Genomic DNA, 20,403 nt, shown 5'->3' on the forward strand with positions numbered 1-20,403 from the left:
GTTAAACAAACAACAAGCTCCGTTCGTGATTTGAGCGAGATTCGAACGCATTGTGGCTACCTCAGCGACATCTAAGCGAACACAGCGAGTGTGTGAGAAAAGATTTATTGCGTTATCTAACTGTTTTGTAAAAGAATGGGCGATCCAAAAATGTACCCAGTTTACAACTCATCGTCAGCAAAGTCGGCGTCATCCTCGGCGCCACCGCCGGCACCACCGGAGTAGACATTTCGCATGATGGGATTGGCCACTTGTTCAACTTCCTTTAGCTTTTCGTCGTAGTCCTCTTTGTCGGCTTCGGGATTTCCGTCCATCCAGTCCAAGGTCTCGTCAATCATATCTTGCAGTTCTTTTTTGTCTTCGGCGGAAAGATTGTCGGCAAGGCCCTTTTCATCATCGTCCAAGGTATTCTTGAGGTTGTACAAGTAAGATTCGAGTCCATTGCGGGCATCGATGCGTTCCTTGACCTTCTTGTCCTCTTCGGCGAATTCTTCCGCTTCCCGGACCATGCGCTCGATCTCTTCTTCACTAAGGCGACCCTTTTCGGCAGTAATCGTGATCTTTTCGGCCTTCCCGGTTCCCTTATCTTCAGCAGACACCTGAAGAATTCCGTTGGCGTCAACTTCAAAGGTGACTTCAATCTGAGGGACTCCCCGAGGAGCCGGCGGGATTCCAGTCAACTCAAACTTTCCGAGATTGTGGTTGTCCTTGGTCATAGAACGCTCACCCTCGTAAACCTGAATCAAAACAACGTTCTGATTATCCTGGTGAGTGGAGAAGGTTTCTTTTAAAAAAGGAACGAACAAAGTCAGTCACAGGGGTAACGAAACACCATCACAATGCGGTCGGATAAGGCGCTTTGATCAACTTACGAGATTTCTTAGTGGGAATGGTGGTACCACGGTTGATGAGCTTAGTCATGACACCTCCGACAGTTTCGATACCCTGAGAAAGCGGGGTGACGTCCAACAGAAGAATTTCACTGGTCGCGTCACCGCCTTCGCCGGAAAGAATACCGCCCTGCACGGCAGCACCGTAGGCGACAGCCTCATCGGGGTTGATACCCTTACTGGGTTCCTTACCACCAAAGTATTCACTAATGAGTTGCTGAACCTTGGGGATACGGGTGGAACCTCCCACCAACACAATTTCGTCGATTTCGCTCTTGGAGAGATCGGCATCCTCCATGACACGAGCAACCGGTCCCATGGTCTTTTTGAACAAATCGTTGTTTAGCTCCTCAAAACGGGCACGGGTCAAAGTCTCGCTGAGGTCAAAACCTTCCGCCAAATCTTCAATTTCAAGTCGGGCCTGCTGCTGCGAAGAAAGAGCTCGCTTGACGCGTTCGACTTCCTTACGGAGCTTCTGCAACGCACGCTTGTCTTTGGAAATGTCCACGTCGGACTTTTTCTTCATCATTTTGATGAAGTACTGCATAACGCGCTGATCAAAATCTTCTCCACCCAAGTGGGTGTCACCATTCGTGGCCAGCACCTCGAAGACGCCGTTGTCGATGGTCAAAAGAGTGACATCGAAAGTTCCACCACCGAGATCAAAGACGAGAACGTTGGATTCCCCGCCGGTCTTGTCCATACCGTATGCAATGGCAGCTGCAGTCGGTTCGTTGATGATGCGTTCGACCTTGAGACCAGCAATTGTTCCGGCATCCTTGGTCGCCTGGCGCTGGGCATCATTGAAGTACGCCGGAACGGTAACGACGGCGTGCTTGATTTCCTTGCCCAAGAATGTCTCGGCCGTAAGCTTCATTTTTTGCAACACCATGGCGGAGACTTCTTCAGGAGCGAACTTGAAGGTTTTCTCGTTCTGGATGACTTCGATCATGGGCTTGTCCTTATCCGAGATAATTTCGTAGGGGACGAGCTTCTTGTCGGCCTGCACGGACTTGTCCGAGTATTTGCGTCCGATGAGACGCTTGACGTCAAAAACGGTGTTTTCGGGGTTGATGGTGGCCTGATTCTTGGCAGCGTCACCCACAAGACGTTCTCCACTGGGCATAAAAGCAACGTATGAAGGAGTGATACGGTTTCCCTGGTCGTTGGCAATGATTTCCACGCGTCCGTTCTTGAACACGCCGACACACGAATACGTGGTGCCGAGATCGATACCGATCACGGTACCCATCTTGGCCTCTTCACCGGCCTCTTCGGCACGAATGGAGGGAGCAGCCAGCAAGGCCACTGCAATCAAAAGAGAGAAGAAACCAAAGTATCCGTTAGATTCGTTCCTTCACACCAAAGGAAGAGTCCGTACGAACGGACGGAACACAATGCCGCCACGCTGGAAACCCGACTGTGCCGTCTTCCAAACTTACGTGCTGCTACGGCAATTCTCATGAATATCATGTTCTTTCTTTAAAAGCTAATCCACAAATAACTGTGTACAAACACACAAGAGTAGTCGAATACAATCGGTATGACTGTGTGTAATCTGGTATGAGAACAAAGCGGCTCGCTGGGTAGGACGACGCGTTGTTTGCTTTCGTTTTGGAAGTTGTGTTGCGAATCGGTCACTTGCGCACGGTTTCCCAACGGCCACCGGATTAACTACCCCGCAACTTCGCATGATGGAATGGAAATTTCGTCACCGAACACGTGGAAGTCGTTAACCCCGCACGGCTGGTCTATCGACTGTCACACGATCCACCAGCGACGTGTTCACGGATGGACCCCAAAGTCATTCCCACGGTCATTTTGTTGGAGACAATCCGCTCGAAATCTTCGAGCGTTCCATAAATTTAAATATAAAAATATTCAAATTGTAAATTTTGTTTCGCATTCACGCTATGCTTGACAGTGACACGCGTGGACTGTGAAGGGATGGATCGCAACGGAATGCGATATTCATTACAGCAGTGAGGGTCGGACGGAACTTCTAGCAAGCACTTCAACATTGACGACAGGTCCGGACTACTGTCCTGATACGCAAAATCCGTCAACCCAGTCCACGCAAGTCGGCGTTTGTCCTTACCTAGTCTGCGGCATCATGAAGAGGCGGATAATTTTTGTCGTCCTGTGGTGGTCACAACAGTCGTTTGATGTTTCGGCTATCGAAGACTTTTTTCGGATCCAAAGTCGGCGCCCTCGCACCCTTTTGGCAGCTCAAACGAATATTGCTGCCTCAATAGCTGGACTTCGGGGAGGCAACAACGAGATTCCCAACGTAGAATACGATGAGATTACGGCAATCAAAAAATCTCGCGAGCAGTCCGCCGAAACCAAGGCAACATCAATCAATATCCCAGATGCCATTGCCCGGGATCCTGCTACAGAGTCCCCGCAACCGACATCCAGTGACGAAGCTAGTGGAAAGGCAGCCGTCTCGAAGCAAACGACATCAAACAAATCAACAACATTTGTTCCCAAGAGACACACGCTTCCCTCGTTACCCTCTTATTGGAAACGACACGGAAAGATTTGGAAGGATCAAGTTGCGTCGATGCAACTTAGCGCCAAGCCACTTCAGCTTTCCATGCAACAAAGCTGGCAGGTTGCCGAACGCCACTCTACCCAGTTCGTATCCACCATGGCAGCTTCCATTATTGCAGTTTTTATAAAAAAGCAGTGCGATATATCGTTCGGCCGTCTCTACGCGCTTGCCCTACTCGGCTCATCGGTGGGCTTCTATCTCTTTCTCTATTTTATTTCGGTGGGGTACGCCTTGGGAGTCGCGTTGCCCGTAACGGTAGCCTTATTTTGTTACAAACGCCACACAGTCGTGAATCTTTCCACCACTTTGCACTCTCTCTTTGTCAGTTTCTGGGGCCTCCGTCTGCTCGTCTTTTTGCTGTGGCGTGAATACATCAATTGGCCAGCACTACATCGTAAGGTTGTGCAAGTCAACGAATCTCAATCCCCATCAACGATTGAAAAAGCTATGGGATGGCTTCTTTACTCGCTCCTGTACATATGCATGCTTTCTCCTTGTTGGTTCCGACTGCAGGAGAATCGAATGAACGGGACTTGGTCCAACATACTTCTCGCCGTACAACTCAGTGGGCTAGTATTGGAATCCGTGGCTGATATACAAAAGAGCTTCTTCAAGGTTTCGGCACCGTCAAACAGGTACGAATGGTGTCACCAAGGTCTGTGGAAGTGGTCGACGCACCCCAACTACTTGGGAGAGTGGTTGTTTTGGTTAGGTACTTACCTAGGCGGATGGTCGACCAAAACAAGTTTCGTACAGTGGCTCGTCATGTCGACCGGCTTCGCCTTTCTCACCTGGGTTCTACGTGGAGCCACAATGTCTTTGGAACAAAAGTATGGCGACAAGTACGGAAAAAATCCCGCATACATAGGATTTACAGAATCTCACACCTTTTGGGGTCCAGCGTTTTGGACAAGATCTTTCCAGCCCACTGCTGCGGACACAGACCCTGTGGTTCAAGTGGTATTGGAGGAAGAAATGCCCGACAATGAAGAAGAAACGATACTCAAAAAAGAGCAACCATAAATATCCATGGAAACTGAACGCATAGAGAAAATGTTGCTATATTTTACAAGGCACCTGAAGTAAAGTGCTTGTGCGCTATACAACATGAGTACTATTGTTTGCCCCACGACCAGCGGTTCCAAAATTCTCTCTAATACCAAGTTTCATAGAGGGCACTTCTATGCCATCGCTGCTGTAAGACCGACGATTTAAAGGCCAGTCTTCGGGCGTATCTAGGGACTCCAGGTCAACTTGAGACGGCTGCTGTAGTATCTTGCGCGTTCGTTTTTTCTTTACGCGTCCACGCCGTAATGATTTGGTCGTAAGTGCGGAAATGAAGACTATAATACCCATCAAATGCTCAGATGTACAAACGTTGTGGAAAAGCGCGAAGGAAAGGAAAAGAGTTGTTGCCTTGCGAGCAGTACTCGTTATCGACATTGTTAACGCTCCAAAATTCTTCGTGATTGCAGCAGAACACGATGAACCAAAAAACCCCATTGAGCTGAACAATGTCATAACAGTGATCTTGCCCAAAATAGACCAAGTACGCTCCTCCGCCTGGTGGTCGATTTGTGCGTAAGTTCCTGGTTGGTGCATCCAGCGTATTCCTTCCTGCAGATCGCCACGATATGCGGCAGCAGCTGCAATAGCGATCAAGGCAATCGAGTACATCCGAAAAATGAACTGGGTAAAAAGAAAAAAGGCGTTGCTGAGAGACTATTTCTAAATTGTATAGTGGGATGCCAATGCTTTTACGTACTTCATCTTGTCCAACACCATAATCCTTCATAATGCTTTCGCTCATGTTGGAAATAGCCCCGTCGCAAATCAAAGATATCGTCAGCATGATGACTCCCATGTGGTGAAAAATGGCGTCAGAATTTGCATCGGCATGCATGAAGAGTGCCAGACCAGCAACCATCGCCAGCACAATTAGGTAATCTCCAAGATGATATTTCTTGCGCTGAATTACTACACCAAAGAACATGGTAAACACAATTCTGGAAGATTTCATGAGTGTCTTGGCCGGATAATTCAAATATTGCATGGCCATGTTTGTCATAGCCAAGTCAACGGCGCGCAGCAAACTCAGTCCAAGGTAAAGACGAAATGGCACCTGTTTTTGGGGACCAGTCGCGCCAAGAGAGTCGTCGTTATCTTTGTGGACAGCCCTTGACATGGACCTTTGCTTGTGGTAGACAAAGTTACGGAGGAAAAATGCCAGTACTGTGTACCCGGTAAACTGTACCATGGCTAGAAAGAGACCAAGTTGGCGATTACAGAGTTCAACCGAAATCAGCTCCTGCAGATAGCCGTACAGGAGAGAGAAACAAAAGACTCCTATTGCTGTCACTATGAACTGTTCGCGGCGGCTCAGATGAGAAATATCCATGCCAAGCACCAGCACTGGCTCTGAAACCAGATCTTCATAGAACTCTAAGTCACTCGGGTGTCCCCGATTGGTGTTCAACGAAGCCAGCGATAGGTTTGACTGCAAACTTCGTGGAGGCGTGGAAGTAAGCGCTGGAAGCAGACCCTTCCGCGGGAGGGATCCGTTTACATTACGTTTCTGTCCCGCTGCGATATCAGCATCATCCACAGGTGAAGAGCGATCCGGTGACATTGAAAGCGGATTGGTACTGCGGTACCGCATGTTACGTATGCGCCCAGCGTCGTGGTTACGCCAAAGACTCCGGAAACACCGACGCCTGGTCTCACAATCAATGTGTGCGATCTCGTCGGTGGATAAACGGAAACCCCAGCTAGTCGGAAGACTGGAGCGATGAACACCTCGTGTTGATGAGCCGTAGATTTTGATACACTTCTCACCGCCACGGTGAACAAGTGTTTTCGCTATTGCTTACAATCACGAAGTGTATACTCCACGCCCCTAATTGTTTGGTTTACGGCAAGAAAGGGGGGCAAAAAAATAGCAAAGACTTCACGGGTATGCACGCCCGTGCCCCTATCCCTGGCCACGCAGTCATAGTTTCCACTACTGTTGGCGATGCGACGCATCTTTTATCAATTGGATGACCCTTCGTAATAAAGTAAATGGAATATGCAAGCAATAACAAAATATGTCCAGTCATTAGAGTGATATCGACATCAGATATTGGAAAGATACTGTGTGGTTAAGTATTTGTCTCTCGCTATCCCGTATCAAATTGGATATTTAAGACTCGGAAAAAAGTTTTTTAGTCCTGTAGGATCTTCGTCGACATTGAGAAATCTAACGGTAACTTCAGTTTTTACAGTTTCAAACTCCAAGATGGAACAAAACGTGTTTCGTTCATCGACTAATGACACTTTCGTTTACATCAGAAAATACGTTCGGCGCAGCCAAAATAATGAAAATTTGCAGTCAAATTAAAAGTGTGAAGCAAACTACGGGATGTGATGTTGCAAAGGTGTCGGTTGAATGAGGGCGCCTCGTCCTTTCAACGCGCCCAAATCCCCATGTTCGGAAGCCATTGTGTGGAAAAACACGAGTCCAAAGCACCACATATGTACCACAAGAAAGTATGTAACTAATCCAATTCGTACCAATGGCTCGTGTCTCAAAATATCAGTTGTTTCGAGCATCCAAGAATCGAGTGCGTCCAGTGTCATAGCGATCTGATGAATCTGCTGATTCCCAGTTCCTCTAAGCCCGAGGGCTGCACTAACTGATCGCGTAGAGAGAATTCGATATCGACTTCCATAAGTGGTATTCCTGAAGCCTGCATCGCGTTTTATCCGTCGTCTTGCTTTGGACCCAGCGTAGTAACCTCCTGCTTCAATTTCATAAAGACGAGAGTCGCCGTCAAGATCCGTGTCTACTCGGGTAAGAGAGCGTTCCGCCTCGTCAGCCCGCATCGTTGCCGATTGTAGCCGTCCCCTCAAAGCTAAAACCTCCGATTTTGCTTGTTCTGACAAAAACTGCTGATGGACGAGCTGGTCGGAGACGGAAGCTATGTTCTGCTTCGCGTTCGATAACTCGCGCTGTAAGCTAGCTACAAAGGCGTCATCAGAATCTTCGAGATTAAAGTTCTGGTTGGTTCCTTGATTGGAAGTTCGAATTTGTGATTCCAAGTGCGCTACCTGTGCACGAAGCTCCTCGATTTGTTGATCGTATGCGCGATTTTGCTCCTTCGAAAAACGTAATTCTGAGGTTCGTTCTTTTGCAATCTCTTCTATCTCGTCTTGGAGAGCCTGCGTACGTTGGCGCTCCAACACAAGTTGGGTCTGCACAGTTTCTAATTCCTCCTTTACCAAAATAAAACGTTCGTCTCTAGAGTATTCACCTTTTGGTGCGTCAGAGGACGAACTCGGTGCATTGTTGTGTCCCGGTGCTTGTCGTGCACGAGTCAGTACAGATCCCAGCTCAGCTACAGTTCGCTCCAGCTCGGCTTCTCTCGCTTGACGTTGAGCTAGCTGGCGCTTGTGAGATGAGACGGCTTCATCCAACTTCTCTTCAGCTTGGCGTGCCGCGACTGCAGCCGCCTCTGCCGATTCGTTCAAAAAAACCACTCGCTTTTGCAGAGCATCATGTTGGGTTTCAAGCTTTGAGACTTTTGCATCGAACATGCTTTTTTCCATTTGAATTGAGTTCAAGCGTTGCAATCCATCACGCTCTCGCTGCAAAGCCTCTTCTAGCTCTTTAGTCCAATCACCTCCCTCGCGAACCCGTAAATCTTGTTCGTGTTGCAAACGAGCAGTCACTTGCAATAGCTCGGCGTCGCATGTCTTTTTTTGAATTTCCAACTGTTGATCGTAGGACTGCTTCAGGCGCGTAATTTCATCTTCGTGTTCATCGAGTAAGTCTTCCCGCTCTTCATCGGCGCGCTCCCGGTCGGCCTGCAAGGTTTTAGCGGCGTTTTGCAACTCTTTGTGCTGCGCTTCAATTTCCACATTCGCGGCATCCAATTGTGCCTGTAGCGTCACAGTTAGCTTCTGAGTACGCTGAAGCTCGGCCAGCATTCTCTTGCTCGAAGTATTGTTGGATCGCGGTGGTGGTAGCGCTAAATTCTTTCCGTTAGGTTCAGAGTGGTCCGAAACCTTGCTTTGCGATGCATTTTGGCTTTGGGAGGATGTAGCCAACGCTTCTTGCGCTGGCGAGTCAGCTAAAAATGCGTCATCGGCTTCAGAATCTCTAAAATCCGTCGCCCGTGTTTGCTGAATCGATTCATTACAGAATGGCTGGGGAGCTGACGCCGTGACCGTGATGTGGGGTAACGGCTCCATTACCTCCGTCTGGATACTTTCACTTCTCTCTTGCACTACGGGAGCATTTATATATTCTGAACTCGATGGATGTGAAACGTCGCTAAAAGAGTCAGGTGACAGCTTGCCTTTCTTAGAAAAATTTTGAAGTCCGTTGAGCTCGTCAGGTGTATCGTATTTCTGGGCAGGTTCACTTCCTCTTGCGCCCGCTAGAGAAGCATCTGCCTCAGTTTTATTATACTGCGCCGTCATCTTCTCTTCCTCCAAAAAGGCCTTGCTGTAGCTGTCGAAACTTTGTGACGGAGCGGCTTCCTCTTCGCCTCCACCCCCATCATCTTTCAGCTCTTCTTCGCTTGGCCATTCGTCGTCTTCCGAATAATAAGAATCATCTCGAGGAGTAGGCCTCTCGATTTCCGAGAAATCGCTGCGCCAAAATGGCCGTAGTTGCTGGGACTTCGTCAGCTGCCGTTTCCACCTGACCGTCCAGTTTTTCCAGCAAATTCCCGACGGACGACAACCAACGTGACATGGTGTTTTGCGCAAAATGTCTCGACGAAGTGGTAAACGTTTACTGCGAAGGTCTGAGTCTTGCGAGCACTCGAAATGAAAGCTGTATAATCTTAAAAAGAACGGGTATGATACGACCGTCAACGAAGAAGTCCACAGGAAAGACGGGAATGTGCAGTCTCGGTGAGCTTGTTTGTACTTTTCTAGAACTGTAAATTCGGAGTTCACCATGATGCCTCATTGGATAACGGCATTGGCCAGAAAAAGTCTCTGTGACAGGCAGTTTAAAGGACTTACTCCGAAATAGTCGACGACACAAGACGATGGCAATCTTGGCGTCTGGACTTGATCAGACAAGTGAATCGCGTACAACTCATGCAACAGTAAATTGTGAGACAATAGAAACCGACCAAATTACAGAAGTAAATAGGTGGGTAGAGGAGTTCCCATGAATTGGTTCCGACAGCATCTTCCCTAATTTTAGGTGTGCACATTTTGCAGAGCTGTGTCATGTCCGACTCAGAGGAAGGCCTGCATGATGCTTCGTCAGACGACGGAATGGAAAAACTACCAAAATTGTATCGCGCAAGTTGGAACAGTGGTAGCGAGATGGATGATGAGCCTACAACTCGCCGTCGTCGCACTAAGGATGAAGCAACGTACGGAATATTCATGGACGACAGCGGTGACGACGAGAAAGGAGCTCGTGGTCACAAAAGTCGCAAACGTTCCAATCGGGAACAAAGTCACAAAAAAACGATCAACTGTGAGCATGGACCGCCAATGTTCATTTCCGGCAAGTCCGAAGATCCAGCACCTTTTCCGCCAACCGTCTCGAACGAAACGCAGACAAAAACTGTTTTGAAATCTCAAAAAGGAACTACCGAAATGGGGTCTGAAACACTCGCTTTCATTCAAACGGCCGAAGAGCAAAAGCTACAGGCGCAGCGAGAAGCTGCAGATCAAGAATTTCAAAAGTTGCTTCTACTTGCTCGAGCGAAAAAGGGGATAACGCGACTACAACATCGAATAGATTCAGAAGTGCCGGCTGCTGGACTAGAAACTTCCGAGCGTGACCCAAACACTTTCTTTACCGGAGATGATAGACCCACGGGGTTGGGTTTTGGGAAAAGAGAACGAGTGTCGAAGCCACCGCCGAAACGCGATCCGAACTTGGGTGCTTGGGAAAAGCATACTAAAGGGATTGGGATGAAGCTACTTTCCAAAATGGGCTACTCAGGTAGCGGAGGACTGGGATCAAAGAAGCGCAAACGAGATAGTAGCCTATCGCGTCCTGTCGAAGTCAAAGTGCGACCAGCAAATTTGGGTCTGGGCTTTGGTGGATTCAAGGAAGCAACAAAATTGAAAAGTATTCGGAAAACCGAAGTTGAGGCTAATGGGGTGGAGTTTTCTGAGAATATGGGCACTGTCCGCCTTGATATGCATTCTTCGTCAATTCCATCAAATGCACAAACCAGCTTATTGCCGAGCACTAACGATCTACTCAAGGAGCAATCTTGGAGGAAGGTTGGACGCGGAGCTACAAAGAACAAGTTCAAACAAAAAACTGTCCCATATGAAGATATTCTAAAGAAAATCAACACTGGACCTGCAGTCATTCTTGATCTGAGAGGTCCTGGCGCCGCCAAAACGACAGATTCTGGGCTACCCAAGGATTTGCAACTAGCTGACGAGCTACTATACAACATGACGCTTTTACGCAATACCTATGAAAACAAACTATACTCGTCTTTGTATTTTGTCAACTCAACAAAGCGAAAGCTGGAAAGTTTGCAGTCTGACATTCAAAGTATCGATGAACGCCGGATTTTGGCAAACGACCGCGCTGATAAGCTTATTCGGCTAGTGGACCTGCTGAAGGAGATGCAGATTTTGTTCGAAGACGGAATCGACAGAAATGAATCTCAAATACAAGGTTTGATACTAGAAATTGACGCGATTTTTACAGTGGAAGAGAAAGAATCTCTTCAGATTTTAAACCTTATCTTGCCATCGCTCGTTGGTGATCTTGTATCATCAAAGATGGAGCATTGGCATCCTTTAAGAGAGGAGACAAAGTCGGCAGCTAACCTGATTCGCTCCTTGTTGTCTATTAGCGGCCTCGCCAATTCAAACAGCACTCATTTACAGTCAGAGAATACGGCATTACAGAAAATTGTACTGATAAACTACATCATTCCTCGAGTACAAAAATCATTCCAGTCTCCTCAATGGGATCCCGCCAGAGATACCGAGATTGCGCTTCGTTTTTATGAAACGTTTCAAAGCATACTGATGGATACATTTATCATTGAAGATCAAGAAAACTACAACAAGCCAGGCAAGGGATCGGATGATCAAGTTTTCCCTATGATACACGTTGATAAGGGCGCAGCTGTGATAGATCTCATCCGCGACAAACTTATCTACGATTCGGTTTATCCCAAGCTCATGCGCTCAATCAACGCGTGGAAACCATTATTGCACGACGATAGACTTGCCAATCCCCTCGATCGTTTTGTGCTGCCGTGGGTTCCTCTCTTAGACCATCGCTCACTATTACCTACCCTCGTTTCTGACTGCAAAAAGAAACTTCGAAATGGATTGTCTTTTATGCAGAAGCAACTCTCTGACGATCTCCAGTTCACCAAAGCTTCTATGGAATTACTCAGCCCGTGGACTGGAGTACTTAAAGTGGAAAGCCTGCAAAGTATGGTCTCGCACTTGGTTGCCCCACGGTTGGGAAGCTATATTCGCAACTCTACCATCGAACGGGGCCCAGACCGGCCATCCAACCTTGCTCTCAAAGTTGTGAACAAGCTCAATTGCACTGGCCTTCTCGCTAATCTTGAAAGTCTCACTTTGGTTGAAGAGTTATTGGTCCGTTGGAGTCAGAGCATGCATCAGTGGCTCGAAGGTGCTTCGCACACAGAAAGGCAAGATTTGATAAAAACATATCTGGTTTGGAGGAACGGAATTTTATTTCCTGTACCGTCAGATGGAAAAAATATTTTTGATGCATCCTGCTATTTATTCAGGCGAGACGAAACACTTTGCCGTATTTTTTTCTCGATAGCTTCGATGTTCAAAACCGCTAAAGATGAACGATTCGCTGAGTTCTATCCGCCTGCTGTGAACTATCGTACAGCTCTCGCCCGCCGCGTAGTCGAAGACAGGCGCAAGGCAGCCGACGACTTGACCCGATTGGAGAATACTGGCGATATCAGCATCGACACACGGGTTCGATTAAACCGCAAGGGTCTTGTACCTACCTTTCGCGATGTTGTTGAGCAGTATGCCACGGAGCGTGGTATACTATTTCAACCTCGATTGGGACACGGCTCGAAAAAAGACGGAAAACAAGTTTTCTTGTTCGGGGACGCACCTATATACATGGACGCCAATGTTATTTACGTCTTTGCCAGTGGAGATTGGAGACCGATTTCGCTCGGTGACTTGGAAGCAAAAATCACAGGGTCGGCATGAGCTATGAAGGAGACCGGCTACGATTTAGTCAAAAGTAGGCAGCATCTTACTTACGCAAATATAGGACACAGCGCTGAAAGGTTCTAGATATTCTCACAGTCAGTTTCGCAGGCTCAAAAGTGATCGCTGACCGAAGGAAGGTTTGTGAACCGAAACCGGAAATAATCTCTCTGGTTACTTATTACTTTATGTTAGAAAACTGCAACGCTAACGGGCTAGAATCGTCTAAGAACCCGAAAGGATCCCGCATACTTTCATAGACGATCAAAGGCGTAAAAACATAAGATTATAGACTTGTCAGATAGACTTACAGTTAGGGATATGAACCCTTCATGTACTGCTTGACGTAGGTGTTTTCTAATATTACATTAGATAGTGCTCGCTTCTATGTCGGCGGCAAGGTGCAATTCCATTTTCCAACTACTGCTTCGAAGTATTCCAGATTCTATTCGCTCCGACAAATTCCATACGTGAAAGGGGGGTGAAACGTTCGTCGTCTGATATTGGGAGCAAACCACTTATCAGTATTTTACCATCACAGGATGAGATGATGTCGGTTGTGGCAAGTAGCAAAGAGGATCGATGCCTAGATTTTTGCATCGACAGTAAGACCCCCAGCGCTCCACTTGACTTTTTGTCGCTCCCGCTACCATTTATCGAACTTCCAAGCACAGTGGGAGGCCTCAAAGATTGCGCCGAATTTCACATTTGTTCGCTGTTGAAAAAAACCACCTTGTCAGCCGACGATGAGGACGCTCTTGACGACGGATTTGTCCTTTGTGATTTAAACATCATTCGTAAAAAGCTACAAGTATGGAGGCAGCTGTTCCCACGAGTCAGACCGCTTTTTGCTCTCAAGTGCAATCCTGATCCGATGGTAGCTGCGGTCTTAGGTCAATCGGGTGTTTGCGGTTTCGACTGTGCGTCCCTGCCCGAAGTCGAATTGGCCCTGAAGTCGGTCAGCAATAATCCCCGTCTTTTGGTGTATGCAAATCCTCAGCGTGCAGAAAAAGACTTGGAAATGGCTTTGTCTCTGGGTGTACGGGCTCTAACCTTCGACGGACCAGAGGAGCTGCACAAAGTCCACCGCGCCTATCAACAGCGACTGGCTGCACAGTCAAACTCACGACCTCCGCAAATGATTTTGCGTATCCTAGTTCCAGACGAAAGCTCAACCGTACCATTGGGAGAAAAGTTTGGTGCCTCTCCTGCTCGTATAGCGTCGCTGGCGAACTTGGCTTTGACTCTTGGTTTGCGAATCATAGGGGTGTCTTTTCACTGTGGATCAGGGAATCACGATCCTCGCGCGTATCGAATTGCTATCGAGCTCGCAGCCGAAGCAATTCAAACAATCGATCTTGTACAGAAAGACCACAAGGCAGCTTGTTGGTTATTAGACATTGGAGGAGGTTATCCTGGCCTCGATGGAATGGGAGGGGACGCTGGCCGATTCTGCGGCTCAAAAGTAAAACTAGACGAGTCGCTAGTACAAGAGGACGAAACAGAAACTACCGAGAAGGTTTCCAACATTGTTTCACCATTGTTGAACAAACTATTCCCCCATGAACAGATACATTTTGTCTCTGAGCCTGGGAGATATTTTGTAGAAGGGGCGTTCGCTTTGTGCAGTAGAATCTACCAGGCTCAAAGCGAGTATGCCAGCGAGAGCCGACACACCGTTGTCCGTCGTCACTACTTTATTGCCCAGGGTGTCCAGGGCATGTTCAAGGACTGCTTACTCTGCAACGAAGTATTCACTCCTGTTCCTTTGTTCGTAGATAGTTGTTGCACCGATGTTATCAGAATTCCGAGTGTAATCCATGGTCCATCTGGAGAATTATACGATATTATTGCCCGTGACCACCCGTTGCCGTTCCTTGAGGCTGGAGATTGGCTTCTTTTCGATCGTATGGGAGCATATACTTTAAGTATTGCAGCTCGCTCCGATCGGCCACCGATCCGGTACGTGATCGGTGGAACTGCTATAAGCCGGTGACTCCTGGTAGCAGTGTCTCCGTAATCTGTTTTCAGAGTCGGACGAACGCGAAGCAATTAATGCAAAGGGAGACGGACATAGCTTAGGTGGTGAGCTTACTTCCAAGGCATTGTACAAGCTGACTGCCGCGCATTTCGAGCTTAACAAACCAAACATTTTGATTGAATGACACTACACCCATGTGCTGGGCTGGGCGGTAGTCATAAAGAGATTGCCTGCCTGAAAGGACTTGAGTTTTGCGCGATCAGTATAGATATACCCAAATCCGAGCGGTGGAGATTACCTACCTATCTTAGTTGCTTGCATTATCTTCGCATGTTATTGGTCCGAACCTGGATCGTATGTCACTGCGACTCCCGTCGACAACGAGGTCATGAGAATGAAGTGCCGTGGCCGACTCGTCAAGTTCCATAAACAACGAACGCCTTGCTGACACGTTATTAAGCCCATATTGAGACTGATACGAAAAGTCTAGGCTATTAGCCTACTAAACAGCGAAGTGTAGAGGTTTATTGTTTTGCGTGCAGCCTTCGGTCATAAGCCCGGATCGGTCTCACGAAATCATGAATGACCGACATCTTTTGATCGGTGTATCGATTGCATGGAGGCTTCAAGAGGAGAGCTAGGTTGTTAGTTGATAATGATAGTCATGACAACCAAAAGTGATGCTCCGCTAAAAGACATACTTGAAGGGAATATAAGAAATATGCCAGACTCGGCGATAGGCGAGGCTAGCAGAACGCACGACACGGACAGGGTCTTGAACGTCCATTCCGGCCTTTCGGCGTTAATTCAAGCGGCAACCTTTCAACTTAGCCATCTCGACGACGACACCCAATCTTCTTCGTTATCCCATTTACACGAAAAGAGTTCTAGCCATTCAACTGTGCTGAGCAGTCTACTAGATACGACATCTCGAGCGCCACCGATATCGCGAGAAGCTGATCCTCGGCTGCAATCGTTCCCCCAAATACTTATGACCCTTGCAGTGGACCCAAAGAACATAGATGTGATTACCTTTCTACCCGACGGCAAGTTCTTTGCCATACGAACACACGAATTTTGTAAAGATGCAATGATTAATTGCTTCTCTGTTGCGACGTTTGAAGAGTTTTTGGATCTACTGAATGATTGGGGTTTTAGCCGCCTTCTGCAGGAGAACAATTTCTCAGGCATTGAACTCTTTCGACATCCGTCGTTCATTGAATGTGATTGGGAAAAGTGCGATTGCATAAAATTTGGCGAATCTCCTACAGATGTCAGGGTATCTGCTTTGCCGGAAAGGGCGAGAATCGAGTATACCTTGTCCGATGACACAGTTTGCTCACCAAGCCTAAACGCCTCCAACACCAAGCGTAGACTATCGCCTGGATTTCTCGCTCGCAGTGAGACCGAACCGTCAGTATCATGTAAACAACGGGTCAAGTCAAAGGAACCTGACTTTTCTGGATCGGATCAAAGCAACATACGAAGTAGGACAGATTCCGACTGCAACGAGAGTTTACCCACAGCTTCTCACTCGACTCAAAGCCAAGTCGAAGAGCTGAGATCCGTTGCTTTAGCGATCACTTCCGAAAAGCTGAATATCAAGAACGATTCTCGAGACACTCCAACGTCCAGGAACTCGACACCTCTAGCTGACGAGGCAGTAGAGTCGTGTACTCATACAATCGTAACCGATGCCATCGAAACACTACTTCGTGATGAGACTCACACAAAAGAGACCTATCTCAAGCACGAACATGAGCTAGGGAGGTCATCCCTCCCCGGGATTATTCCAATAAGCAAGCAACTCTTTTCTCCAAAAGACTTTGTCGAGAACGAGCGTACTCCACCAGCTGAAATCATTGCAAAGCGTCCTTCCGTTTCGCTCTCAGTACCAATACTTGACGAAGTCAAGAGTCACGGCGAAGCTTTGTTATCGGAACAATCGTCTAACTCATCTCCTGTATCAAAGCAGTCTGTCGAACTAGAGGAGCCCGTTGCTACAGTACTGTAACTCTGGCGATATTTGACTGTTTTCAATAATATCAAATGTCTGATTTGGTTCGCCGCCAGTGGGTTCCAGAAATGAGACGAAGATGCCCTTTCACCGAATCTGTTTTATGGGTAGTCTTGATTCTACTGCTAATAAACATTAGATGCTTTGTATCCTATATCGACATTCAGCTAGAATTTCGTTTCGTTATATCTTAGCGGATATAAAGAGACGGCTTTCCTGGCGTTACGTTCTCCCGGACTCTTTCTGGGACTTCAGGTGCTTCCTCCACACCCAGCTGGATAATATCAAGTTCTTCGATGTTGAGCTGCGCCTTAATGTATTCAATACTTACCTGAAGTATCTCTTTCTGGTCAAAGGGAAGCAGAACGTCGAGCGCGGCGTCACCTACATCCTCTGTTTCTTTCTTCATGAATGAGGCGAACTGCATTGTAAACTTGATCAATTTCTTGTCTTTCACAAACTTTGCAGTATAATCCTTTAGGTCTTTCATGAATCCTGGAGAAAATCCAGACGATACATCGTACTGGCCTTGCATCCATACAAGCGTATCAATCTTCCACTGAGGATAGCTATCGTTTACAAGAATAGAAGCCCTCATCCACCCCTTCTTTGCTCTCCCAGCCTGGGAACGGAAGTGCTTTATAGAATCTCTCAAAAACTTGGCTTGTCGAGTCAAAATTTTGTCTTCTTCCTCCGCCACCGGCCATGGTGCCCGAATGGCCAACCCGATGTTTCCGATCTGTTTCCATATCCTCTCGGACCTGTAGATACACCAACAGAAGGTGAGTAAGACGATGCAAATTCAATGAAGCGATCGTAATTCTCGTTTTCAACGAGATACATACCAATGCGGACAAATCGGGCAAATCAAAATTACAATGGTCTCTGCCCACCGTAGAACTACACCTTTGTGCATTGGAACACCGCTATCCTTGCACCAGGCTCGATAGTCATTGCGGGCGTTGAGCATCTCAAACCATCCTTCCTTAAGTCCTTCCTTGAATTGCATTCGAGCAAAATTACTACCAGCACTAGCAATTAGGCGGTTTGTTTCGTTCAACAGAATTTTATCGATCAGATTTTCTTCGCCGGATCGAAGGTCCACAGATGTGAGCGTTTCACTTATCCATGCATCTTCCGTGATAAGAGATAGAATGGCGGCGTCGGCTGTCTCTCGGCTGAAGTTCGCATCATCTAACGAGTCGCCAGCGTCGGCACAGGCAAACCGGGTGGCATCCGCACCATACGTTTGTATTGTATCATTCATCATCAAGAAGTTCCCCTTCGACTTTGACATCTTCTCGGCATCCACAAGGACATGCCCATTGCAGTAGTATCCTTTGGGCCATAGCTCTGGTTCCTCCTCCCAAACAGCGGCATGATTGAAAAGCGCCATAGTCAAATGGTTCTGAATCAAGTCTTTCGCGCTCACACGTAAATTCATCGGGTACCAATAACGGAACTCGGTACGCATCTTCTCTAATGTCTTGGCCGGGATATTTGAGTCACTTGGCAATGGTCCTTTGCGAAAAATGAAATCAAATACGTCATTTGACAAATCTGCAGGATCAATGCTGCAAGGAGACTTTGATTTGTCACCTGTCAAATTGCCTTCTCCCTGGAGAAAATGTGCGATAGTATAAAAGGACATGTAGATAGTGCTGTCCGACAAACTCTCAATAACCCAGGCTCTATCCCATGGCAAGAATGTTCCCAGACCGAACTGCCGAGTACACGCCCATTCTTGCAACCAGCCAATGGTGTAGTCATACTTGTGCAAAGCAGCCGGGTCATATGCGTTGAAATTATCCGAGTTCAAGACGTGCTTTTTAACAGCTTTAGTCCACGACTCCTCTCCATATGCCAGATACCACTGATCTGTAGAAGCGACAACACACTCGTCACTCGTTCGGGAAACCACCCTAGATTCTGGTTCAAAGTACAGACACGCCTGGCCAGCAAGAATCAATTCCTGCTTGATAATTGGTTTGGCATCGCTGACCTTCTTTCCGGAATGGCTTCCGACTTTCATAATTCCCATATTAAAACCCTTAAGGTATGTCTCATCCTTGGCTTGCTGAAGCTTAGCCTTATCGTTGAAGCTTGTAATCTTTAGCTTTTCACACATAAAGACAGCAGACGCATCGCCGTATCCTTCTATTGTGATGATTGGAACAACTTCGTACGGCATGACCATGTCGTCCGTAATGCCGTATTTCGCGCGAAAGTCGGGTTTGTCCTGTAGCGCTTTAAGTGAAACAAAGTCATCGGGAGCGTCACTAGGGACGGATGTCACCACTCCAGTTCCTTTGCCCATGCTTATCGTCAACAATGGAAGGGTATAAATCTTATCGTACTTCGCCATCGGAGCTTTTAACGGCAAGCCCAGCAATTCGCTACCTGTAAACGTTTCGAGACACAGGATTTTACCAAACTCTTTGGTAAAGTATTCATTTCCCTGGTATGATTGGCATGAGAGTCCCCGAGCCGATCTCGCACTCATGATAAAAATTTCGTTCGTTGCATCAATCATATAGGCACCGTATTCACCGTCAGGGAGGACAAAGCAGTTGGTTTGTCCGTACATAGTTTCAGGGCGCAGGGTAGCAGGGACAAAATATACAGGCTGGTCATATTTCGCCAAAATTGCTTCCATCTTCGCATGGCGGGACTGTCCGTGGCCTGGCTGCAGCACTTTAAGCTTAATCAGGACATATTCCTGAGGTCCTACACCTTCACCTTCCGAACGATCGTGATCTGCACAAACTTGTCCGTCAACCAGCGAGAACACATTGTTACGTTTCCCAAAAAGGATCTTGCCTTTCTCTTTCAATACCTCGAACTGCCAACGAATGAATGCATCATAGTATGGATTGACATACGTAGTTATAAACGCCCGCCGCCAATCCACGCCTGCTCCAAAGTTGTGTAAGTGGTCTACACCAATTGGAGGAAAGTAGCTCAGCCAATGCAAAGGATCCTGGAATGCCGGAATCTCATCTTCCGGAACCATTTTGAGGAGAATGTTCCACTGTCGCACAATTCCCGTTCCGGTCTTTTGCACAAGCTTTGTCTTGCTCCCTTTTGACTTATTTTCAGGTTGGGCCGCCTTGGCTTCTTTCGAGGCGGCAATTTCTGCTTCCATCTTGGCACGGACTTCAGGATCGGCTTCCGGAAACTGAGGAGGGCATCCATACAATTCAATCTCCGATGTTAGCTTATTCGCTGCCTAGTTTTGGTAAACCGCGGAAACTTGTCAGAATTTTGAATCTGCAAAGGAAAAGGATTGGATTTCATCAACGTACCGCTTGAATTGGCATGCCTGTGCAATGAAAGGCAAATGGAAACAGCACATTCTTGCCTCGGTGGCGCTCGAATTGAGCTCGGAAAATTGCCTTCGTCAAGGAAAATGCATGTCCAATGTGCAAATGACCATTCGAATAAGGGTATGGAAAAGTCACCATGAAACTTTCACGATCGTCGGGTTCCGTTTCAAACACCTTCTCTTCGTCCCAAATCTTTTGCACAGCGACTTCGTTCGCTCGCAACGTATCACGTTTGGCAGTTCCTCGAGTTCCCGATACGGCACCAGACTCTGTTTCGATTGTCATGCCGGCAAATTTCCCTGTCACTTTATCACTCATCTTTAAGTTGCCTTTTAGAACGATTTTGGATTCGTGGTAGCAATTATTGGCGATCCTGTTTTCAGTCACCAAGTGTAGTGAATTCTGCTGCTAACGACAAAATGCGTCCC

General features: G+C 47.3%; 7 protein-coding genes across 7 annotated transcripts; 3 read left to right on the forward strand and 4 right to left on the reverse strand.

Moving 5' to 3' along the window:
* Positions 1–86: 86 nt before the first annotated feature.
* BiP (ER luminal binding protein precursor) lies at positions 87–2,502 on the reverse strand. The gene is made up of 3 exons (XM_002178531.1): positions 2,333–2,502; positions 873–2,198; positions 87–784 (listed from the first exon to the last, which is right to left on the reverse strand). The coding sequence occupies exons 1-3, from the start codon at positions 2,361–2,363 to the stop codon at positions 162–164; spliced, it is 1,980 nt and encodes a 659-aa protein (XP_002178567.1). The 5' UTR covers positions 2,364–2,502; the 3' UTR covers positions 87–161.
* A 501-nt stretch (positions 2,503–3,003) lies between these two features.
* Positions 3,004–4,470, forward strand: PHATRDRAFT_33955 (predicted protein; the record flags this gene model as incomplete). Its single annotated transcript, XM_002178258.1, has 1 exon — positions 3,004–4,470. The coding sequence occupies one exon, from the start codon at positions 3,004–3,006 to the stop codon at positions 4,468–4,470; it is 1,467 nt and encodes a 488-aa protein (XP_002178294.1).
* Positions 4,471–4,545: 75 nt separating this feature from the next.
* Positions 4,546–6,471, reverse strand: PHATRDRAFT_44500 (predicted protein; the record flags this gene model as incomplete). Its single annotated transcript, XM_002178532.1, has 3 exons — positions 4,546–5,169; positions 5,213–6,243; positions 6,318–6,471. The coding sequence occupies 3 exons, from the start codon at positions 6,469–6,471 to the stop codon at positions 4,546–4,548; spliced, it is 1,809 nt and encodes a 602-aa protein (XP_002178568.1).
* A 333-nt stretch (positions 6,472–6,804) lies between these two features.
* On the reverse strand, positions 6,805–9,396 carry PHATRDRAFT_44501 (predicted protein; the record flags this gene model as incomplete). Its single annotated transcript, XM_002178533.1, has 1 exon — positions 6,805–9,396. The coding sequence occupies one exon, from the start codon at positions 9,394–9,396 to the stop codon at positions 6,841–6,843; it is 2,556 nt and encodes an 851-aa protein (XP_002178569.1). The 3' UTR covers positions 6,805–6,840.
* A 279-nt stretch (positions 9,397–9,675) lies between these two features.
* On the forward strand, positions 9,676–12,651 carry PHATRDRAFT_44502 (predicted protein; the record flags this gene model as incomplete). The annotated part of the gene is made up of 1 exon (XM_002178259.1): positions 9,676–12,651. The coding sequence occupies one exon, from the start codon at positions 9,676–9,678 to the stop codon at positions 12,649–12,651; it is 2,976 nt and encodes a 991-aa protein (XP_002178295.1).
* A 760-nt stretch (positions 12,652–13,411) lies between these two features.
* Positions 13,412–14,587, forward strand: PHATRDRAFT_2834 (predicted protein; the record flags this gene model as incomplete). The annotated part of the gene is made up of 1 exon (XM_002178260.1): positions 13,412–14,587. A coding segment is annotated over one exon (1,176 nt), but the record flags the coding sequence as incomplete, so codon positions are not given.
* A 2,252-nt stretch (positions 14,588–16,839) lies between these two features.
* PHATRDRAFT_11088 (predicted protein) lies at positions 16,840–20,260 on the reverse strand (the record flags this gene model as incomplete). The annotated part of the gene is made up of 3 exons (XM_002178534.1): positions 16,840–17,410; positions 17,495–19,878; positions 19,955–20,260. The coding sequence occupies 3 exons, from the start codon at positions 20,258–20,260 to the stop codon at positions 16,840–16,842; spliced, it is 3,261 nt and encodes a 1,086-aa protein (XP_002178570.1).
* Positions 20,261–20,403: the final 143 nt, after the last annotated feature.

The sequence above is a fragment of the Phaeodactylum tricornutum genome, chromosome 4 (genome assembly GCF_000150955.2).
Source record: "Phaeodactylum tricornutum CCAP 1055/1 chromosome 4, whole genome shotgun sequence".
NCBI classification, from domain to species: domain Eukaryota; phylum Bacillariophyta; class Bacillariophyceae; order Surirellales; family Neidiaceae; genus Phaeodactylum; species Phaeodactylum tricornutum.